Source organism: Plutella xylostella, chromosome 7 (genome assembly GCF_932276165.1).
Source record: "Plutella xylostella chromosome 7, ilPluXylo3.1, whole genome shotgun sequence".
NCBI lineage: Eukaryota > Metazoa > Arthropoda > Insecta > Lepidoptera > Plutellidae > Plutella > Plutella xylostella.
This window is the reverse complement of record NC_063987.1, coordinates 629,337-638,532: the sequence shown is the minus strand read 5'-3', so window position 1 is coordinate 638,532 and position 9,196 is coordinate 629,337. Positions and strand designations below refer to the sequence as shown.

Genomic DNA, 9,196 nt, shown 5'->3' with positions numbered 1-9,196 from the left:
CAATATATAAAGGCACAAATGTGTTATTGAATTTAAAAAAAAATTCTTTTGCACTGACACTCCATCTTGTTGTCGTATATTATTGTTCATCTAAAGGGTATGGAGTGTAGTGAGCGTACACTACAAGTAATAAGTACTTAGGTATGAATACTTATAAGTTGTATACAACCAATATCAGTATCACTGTCTTTGGCAACTGACACTCGTTGTAATATAATGACGTAAGTTAATGTGTAGGGTTTATAAAGCTGCGTTCAGATTCATAAATCATGATCGCTGTTTTACTGAAATAAATGAATTTATTATTATTATTTACACGCAAAGATTACGTTAAACAAATCGGCGATCTGATAGAAGAATTCCATAAATACCTACATACTTACAGATACATTGAGAACCTCCTCCTTTTTTCGAAATAGATAAAAAATACACTCACGTGCAAAGAAACAGTTCCACTTACAAAATGGAGACACCGAAGGCCCCAATCTTTTTAAACATTTAATGGAAAATATAAACAAAATATTTACGTTTTTAGTTGGTAATATTCTGATGCACCGTTCCATGTACTTAAATGTTGCAGAAGGCGCCATTAAGTTAGTTTTTTTCGTTTAGGAGTAATTTGGTGATTTTCTCAATGGAACTTTTTCATTCAGTGTATTACAAACTCATAAGTAAGTAAAATTTTGGTGTTCCCGTAAATGGAAATAGGTACCCACCGGCTACTAAATCTATATGAGGCGTGAGAACTTATTTAAAATGTTATAAGTAATAAAATATGTTAGTAGGTACTTATTATAATATTATGTGATTTTTGCTATTCTCTTCATACAAGATGACGTTTGCAATCAATAATTTATACCCGATTTACAAAAAGTTCTCCATCAAAAATGATGAATGCCACCGGATCAGGAGCCGCGACTGCAGACATACAGGGTGTTTCCTTTCATACCGAAACATATTACACGACGACGACGGTCTTATCGCTAAGAGTGATCAAGTCCATGTAACCATTGGATGGAAGGAGAGAAGACGTAGGATAGAGCATTAATTCGGTGTTTAGTAAAATTATAAACTATTCGTTTCCAATTGGAAACAAAATAAACTATTTAATATTTAATCTAAATATAATTATTTATTTATTATGAAGTAAGTACTTATACGACGACCGAATGGCGTAGTGGTTAGTGACCCTGACTACTGAGCCGATGGTCCCGGGTTCGATTCCCGGCTGGGGCAGATATTTGTTTAAACACAGATATTTGTTCTCGGGTCTTGGATGTGCCCGTAAAATGGCAATAGGCCCGCCCCCTATTACATTGGGACTAACATAACACTCTGGCGAAAAGTGGGTGCAACAATGCACCTCTGCCTACCCCGCGAGGGAGTACATTAGTACAAGGCGTGAGTGCGTGTTTTTTTTTTTTTTTTTTTTTTTAAAGTACTTATAAAAAAAATTGTCGGAATTAAAATATTTTTCACTGGTAAATCCGTTTTTAACAACCAGTAGGTATAGGTTCTTACCTATCAAGAAGATCACCCTGTAGACTGATCGTAGGTATTTTAATTAATTTCATATCGATAAACATCACGGACGCCGTTTTATTTTCCATTTTATTCGATCGGAAACGGCGGATTAAATATAAATGGAAGATGGATTTATGCGAGTAACAGATAAAACAAAATGAGTTTGTACTGCTCTCTGGATATCCAAGTTACTTAGTAGGTGACTCTCGAGATAAATCAAAATCATAAGTACTTATACATATATGGTATAGGTACGTACTAGTTATTATTCTATGGTACTGTCGAGGAAATAAATAAGTGCCTGACTTTAAGTACTCCCGTGCGCAACTCATCGCGCGAACTTGTGTGTTTGTAGAGTGTCTTCAAGTGATTCGCACCTTTATATAAAAATACTATTAATTTCCCCGATAGTACCCTATCATTGACAGTGCAGTGCTATTATAGGAACCATAGAACAACGCGGATTCGGGTGTAATGATAGGGACAGACAGATCACAAAACAAAATCTAAATGTAATAGTTAATCATAATAAACTTACACATCAAATTAATAACCTACGCACTAATTAATAAGTTTTTGATGAAATACTTAATAATTTTATTATACTTACTGAAAACATTTGTAAGGCAGGGATCCTTTTATATCAGATCTGTTATCGTTCATTAATTCTCAAACATAAGTATCTGTCATAGGGTGTACAGCTAGTAATTTTCGTCCTATTAGCATACCTAGGTCTCGGTGCCACCTGCGCTGATCTAGATCTAGATAAGCCAGGTTGAATAATAATACTGCTACTGTTCGCTATAAAGTGTTTAGAGATAACAGTTTTTGTATGTCTGTTTGTATAAGAGTAACTACAGAATACAGTGTTTACGTGAGGCCATTTTACCATTTTAATCAGTTTGAACTAAGTAACTAATAAATAGCGACACCAGATTTGTTTTGAAATATCGGGCAGTTGGTATTTCAGTATTTGTATGGTGTCCCATTACTGGGCAATGGTGTCTTGATGCCTTCAATTACTTTCAATTACTTATCATGATCCTTCATACTGTATTGATCGTATCAATGAAATACAGAAACGGCTGCATCAAAAGTCGTCTAGATTCCAACCGCACCGAACCGTATGTCATCATCATCAACATCATCAGCCAATAATCATCCACTACTGGACATAGGCCTCTCCCAAGGAGCGCCACAACACTCTTTCCTCGGCCTTCCTCATCCAACCACTACCGGCTACCCGCCGGTCGTCAGTCCAGCGGGCAGGAGGGCGCCCCACGCTGCGTTTGCCTGTTCGCGGTCTCCACTCGAACCGTATGTAAACTAAGGAAATCCTAACATTCCTGGCCAGATCTGGAACGTCTGACCGTCATAAAGCCGCGAGTGGATTGTGGCATCAGCTCATAAACACCATCGGCCTATCCTAATACAGTTGTCGTACGCAAGTGGAACTGTGTAATATGTATAATAATGCAGTAATATTTAAGTAAGTAGGTACTTAAATAGTTGTTTTGTGATATTGTAGTAATGTTGTGATGGTGAAGCGAACTTGCTAGATGCTGATAAAATAGGATAGGTAGTGGGCGGGAGTTGCCTGACGAGGATAGAACTTAGTTTCACAATAAAATACTATTCTTACTTAAGTAATTTAAGTAAATCTGTAAGTAGTTAGGTAAAAAGGTACTTTTATACCATTTATCAGGGGTTTTCAAAAGTGGGAGGTGATTCTAACCAACTTTTTATCTACTAGGTATTTTTGGTAATTCGCGAACTTTTAGGATGTTTTATTTTTGCCAAAAAAGATAATCTAGCTTGCCAGTTTCCTTTCATATTGTTGTTCGTTTTGCTTACGGAAAATAACAGTTTATAAAAGCCCCAAGTGACCCAAGTCCCAATAGAATCAAAGTAAGCTAAGCTAGTATACCTACCTATGTAGGGTACTACAGTACTAGAGAAGTTGTAAAATAGTATTCATTTCTGAACGGTATCAACTATCAACCATTGCATTCAACGCCATACTAATAAACATGATAGTTTTATTTAATCTAGATAAACAGGACATTCCTAGTAAAATATCTAGATACGTAGGTAGGCACCACAATTATTATTAGTACCTACTTCCTACTTTGATACTTAGGTGAGTACTAACGGGAAATCTGACTAAATAAAAAATCTGAACTCCTACTAGGTCCAAATAACACGGGTTCGAATCCCAGAAAGGGATGATGTAGGTAAGTTGATATAGGACCTATACGTATACCGAAAGTAGGTCTATGGTATCTAGATCTAGATACAAAGCCTATTCTAGGGTTCCGCCAAAAAACGGCGAACGAAAAACGGGAACCGTTGAGCGTTCTAGAGGGACCTTCCAACATACCATTGACCTTCTTGAAACCTAAGTACATAGTGTACTCACTAGACTCCTATGTGGGTGTCCCAGGACTTCGAGGCACTTTCTACAGACCAGATTCCTGAGACCGCTTCGGCTGGCAAATTGTAAACTAAAAGCGATGTGACTTTAGACATAAAAGTTAACAGTGTCGGCCGCATTCCCCGCGGTCGACGCTTCGAGGCCCGGCCGATGTCACACACGCTTGTCTAAGGGTGGGTTGCACCATTTAACTTTAACTATTACAAACGTCAAATCCCTTGACGAGAGAGATCAAACTTCAAGAGATTTGACGTTTGTAATAGTTAAAGTTAAATGGTGCAACCCACACTAAGTAGTTTGGTCACTAACTAATAATATAATAATAATAATATAATAATTTATTTATTTCAGATATAACAATCCATATGTGTTAGTAACAATGTATCCTTAGTCTATGTTAGTAAATTATATTCATAAACATGCATGATATTATAAAAAGATAAATAAATAAATAATTTCAGATGTCAAATAGTCAATATTACAATCATAATCAGCAAGCAATCAGGTGAATTAATAAAAACAATAACAAAAGAATTTTAAATTTAAATGTCAACAAAATTTAAGTGCATACATAATAAAAATAAAAAGGCAATTCAAAATAGCCAAAAAATCATTTTAGGGTTAATAGGACCGTTGCGATGGCATGGATGGAACGTGCAGACCCGACCAATGTCGCAAAAAGGGACCATCAAACCTATCAGATACAATCTTCAGGAGGCCGTTGCCACTACCGCGAGTCCTGCGCAGCAGTGATGCTGCCCTTTTTCGCATGATTGCCTGGAACCCGTCTGTCCGCGCTTCAGCAAACATCCCAGATGCGCTACAGAATCGCGGTAGCCGCAACAGAGTCCTGAAGGCATTGTTATACTGGATGCGCAGGGCATTATAGGATTTCTGTGTGTAGTTAATCCACAGGCTACACGTATACAGCGAGGTACAGTAGGCTTTAAACAAGGTTATTTTAACCTCCTTCGTGCAACGCGAGAACCTGCGGGCCAACATATTGCACCTCACTGACAATGCCCTGCGCTCCCGCTCCATGTCGGTGTCGTCTGTGAGGTCCTCATTTACCCAGTGACCCGGGTACTTAAATTTTTGGACTTGAGCCAGAGGAGATCCATCTAGTGTTAAGGGTCGCGGAATAGTAGAAGTCTTTCTACCCGCCTTAAATATTAGGATCTCACTCTTTTTGCTGTTGTACCTGAGTCCATGGGCAGTGGCGTAGTTTTCACATATACTTAGGAGTATTTCAAGTCCACGGGCTGAAGGCGTCAACAGCACCATATCATCGGCGTAGCTAATATTGTTGATCATCTGACCGTCAATAGAACAGCCGACTGTGGCACTGCTGAGCCTTTCAATCAGTCGGTTCATGTATAGGTTAAAGAGTTTTGGTGAACTCAACCCCCCCTGCCTCACCCCACACTCCAGCCTATACATGTCCGACACAGAACCTGCCCAACGCACGCAATTGTTTTGGTTTTGGTACCAAAATCGGAATGTTTCCGTTATCTCTACAGGCAGGTCAGTCTCGCTGTAAAGCTTCTCCCACAGTATGTCATAAGACACGAGGTCAAATGCCTTCGAAAGGTCCAGAAAGCATGCATATACAGGCGTACTCCTATCAGTGTAGTATCGTACAGTGTGCTTGAGACATAATATGGCCGACTCCGTGGACAATCCAGCACGAAAGCCAAACTGCCCATCATGCAGTTGAACGTGTTTCTCCAGATATGAGTCAAGCACACTGTCTAACACTTTTGCTAATATGGTCGCCAGTGATATTGGTCTGTAATTCGCCTTATCCGAGGCATCCCCAGTTTTGTCCTTAATCACTGGGACCACAACAGTTTTCATAAGCATCTCAGGAAGATACGCATGCCTTATACACAGAGTGTAAAACAGCGCTAATACTCTAGGTAAGTGTACGCCCGCATATTGCAAATGCTCGATACTGAGACCGTCGTGTCCCGGTGATTTGCCCCTGCTCATCTGCTGAATGATTTTAGCGACTTGTTTAGCTTCGACTCGCACAGGCGCGTCCCCGGAACACCGGGCCCCAGGCCCGAGCACCCGCGGCGTCGCCTCTGGACCCAACGGAGACTTCACCTTGAAGTATTCGCGAAACGCATTCGCAATACCTCTCGGCTCGCTTACCCCGTCGACACTCACAGGCAGGCTCGCTCTAGGGTTCAATTTATTTGTCTCCTTCCAGAATTTACCAAAATTTTTAGTTTGATGGTGTTCGGCTATAATATCCATTTTAATTTGGTCCTGATTATTTTGACACCATTTCAGTTTTGCTTTAAAATTTTTCCTGGAAAGAGACATCTCATCGTGTATTCGACCCGTGGTGGGTTTGCCATTCATGGTCCAGATTTTAAAATAGAGTCGGGCCTGACTGTGACTAATGCATATGTGGCAGGCTTGCTGTTTTTGTGTCAGCTGTTAGCTGTTAGACGCCATATTTGTTTTATTCACCACCTGACTGATTTTAAGTCCGTTAACTAGTTGGACGTTTTGTGACGCTTCTCAACGTTCGGCCTACACTCATCACAATATAAGAAGTCCGTTTGGACAGATCATCATTTTAATAGAATGTAACCAAAAAACTTTACGTTTGAGATGAACGAAACATTTTAAAATCAATACTTCTCTTTTTGGATTACAAAATCACATTTCTTTTTCGAGCGTTATATTATATGTAAGAATATGTCTCCTTTTATTTTTTTGTTCAAGTAAATTCCTAATTAAAATGTATTTTGAATTGCCTCGAAACGTATCAAAAAAAGTTAGGTTCTCAGCCTTTTTTTTTTTAAACACTAGTGCTGTACCTGATTAATCGTAAATTTTTACCGATTTTATCTAAGTCCGTAAAAAATCGAATCGAATCGAATGGAAGAGCATAAAATAATATCCGATTGACGTCGCAAACAAATTTAAAGAATCGTTTACTACATCTTTCTCCCTAAACAATCATTCATAATGCATTGAATTTAGTCGATCTTTACTACAAAAAGTATAATGGAATATTTTTTTTGCACTCACAGGTAACTTTTTTTTTATGGCAACACTATTAATTAATTAGCCTTTCTATTTAGTCCGCGTTCCTGTTGGATCCATTTCATTCACCATTTTGGAAGTTAACAGTGCGGTTCGGTATTTTTTTTGTGACTTTGTTTTGATTTTGGACTGTTTCTCTTACTATCACGTTGACCTTGGCTACTGTTTTCTGGACTTTGATTGAGCACTGTGATTCGGACTTTTCTGCAGTTTGTGCCGATTGTGGTGTGTGAACTTCTTTTCAAAATGTCGAAAAGAGGCCGTACTATTCAAAGCCAATCGCGTGAGTTGATTGTGAAGTTGCACGATTATTTTGAACGGGAATCGCTGAATGGTGGACCTTTAGTACCGGTAGCTCAAGTACATGATCGCATCATAGATGCGCTTGGGATCGGTACGAAAACTATACGGAAAGTCTTAAAGGAAAAGTATGGGCCTTCCGGCAGTGAAGACAATGTTTTACGTACTCCTAAAAAGCGGAAGAAAAGCAAGCCAGTGACAGGTATCGACTCATTTGATGCAGATGCAATTCGGAACCATATTTATGGATATTATTCAAGAAAGGAATACCCTACTGTGAGCAAACTCTTGGTATCACTGAAAGAAGCTGGCTTGTTTACTGGCAGTGCTACATCTCTAGTCACAGTTATGAAACAAATTGGATTCGAATATAAAAAGAGTGACCAACGAAAGATAATTATGGAGAGGTATGATTTAGTACTGCTAAGAGTTTCATTTTTGAAAAAAATGAATAAGATAACTGATTGGGATAACGTAGTTTTCATCGATGAGACATGGTTGAATTCCAACCATACAGTGCCACAATCATGGACTGATGACACAAAGGCATCATGTTCTAATGTGCCGATGGGAAAAGGTGGACGACTGATAATTTGCCATGCTGGATCAGCTGGGGGAGGTTTTGTGGACAATGCTTTGCTTGCATTTGAGTCAAAGAGCACAAAGGAATACCATGAGGAAATGGACGCTGTTAAATTTAAAGAGTGGTTTGCAACAAGTTTACTTCCTAACCTCCCCCATAAATCTATCATAATTATGGATAACGCACCGTACCATTCGATACACATTGATAAGCCACCCACTCAGGCAAACAAAAAGGCAGATATAGTGGCATGGTTGGAAAGACATGGCATCGAAGCCGACCTGAACAGTTTAAAGGCCGAGTTATTACAATTGGTGAGAGAAAATAAACCAACAACACCGAGATATGAAATTGACGAACTTGCACAAGAGCATGGACATACCGTCATCCGGACACCGCCGTACCATTGTCAATACAACGCAATCGAGTTAATTTGGGCTCAAGTTAAAGGTTAGTTTTCTAATTAATTCTTTTATGTAGACTTATTATTATTACTTATTTATTGAGCAGTGAAAGCCAGTTGGAGAAAATTCATTCAGTATTTTAGAGAGGCCATGGTATAGTAGATTCATTTTGCTCAGGGTTGTTTATTATAGTGGGGTGACAACAATTCAGAAAATGTACTTACCTACTATTTTTTTACGTTACCTGGCATACTATGCATAACAAGGCATCTTTACTGAATAACCATATGAATTTAATCTTTTGACAGGCTACGCAGCACGAAAAAATACAGAGCGACCGTTCTCCACCAAGAAAATGATGGGTTTATTGAAGGAAGCTTGTGCAAAAATCACAAAAGAAGACTGGGCAAAGGTAGTGCAAAGAACGAAAAATTTAATAAAGGCTGATTTTGATAGGGACATCAATATTGACAATATGATTGATAACGAAATAATTATATACACAGGCGACGATAGTTCAACGGATTATGCTTCTGACGAAAGTGAATAAATATTTATTTATTAATCTGTTTGTTTTAATTCTGCTGCAATACTCATTTCATAAAAAGGTATAACTAGCCAAAAATAGAATAACTAGCCCAAATTTGACCTCAATAGCAGTGACAGGTAGTTAACCCTTCTCATTGTTTTAGCTCTTACCTGAAATAAACGGGTTATCGATAACAATGCATGCAGGCCAGCCTAACCTTGACCATTATGTTGTATTGTAATTTATGCATCTGATAAGAAAAGTTCAGTCAGTCATCTCAAAACGTTAGGTAATGCTACTTCCCAAGGGTGTGACGCGTTCCCTACTGTTTTACCTACCGTCCCTACTGGCAGGTAATT

At 38.6% G+C, this 9,196-nt stretch overlaps 1 protein-coding gene across 1 annotated transcript; it reads left to right on the top strand.

The window, feature by feature from the left end:
• Positions 1 to 6,496: 6,496 nt before the first annotated feature.
• Positions 6,497 to 8,873, top strand: LOC119693281. The gene is made up of 2 exons (XM_038116169.2): positions 6,497 to 8,354; positions 8,617 to 8,873. Exons 1-2 carry the CDS (start codon positions 7,268 to 7,270, stop codon positions 8,856 to 8,858), a joined length of 1,329 nt encoding a protein of 442 aa, XP_037972097.2. The 5' UTR covers positions 6,497 to 7,267; the 3' UTR covers positions 8,859 to 8,873.
• The last annotated feature ends 323 nt before the right edge of the window (positions 8,874 to 9,196 follow it).

Coding starts and splice junctions, on each gene's coding strand:
- LOC119693281 (XM_038116169.2), top strand. CDS start 7,268: ATGTCGAAAAGAGGCCGTACTATTCAAAGCCAATCGCGTGAGTTGATT. Junction 8,355..8,616: donor AATTTGGGCTCAAGTTAAAG/GTTAGTTTTCTA, acceptor ATCTTTTGACAG/GCTACGCAGCACGAAAAAAT.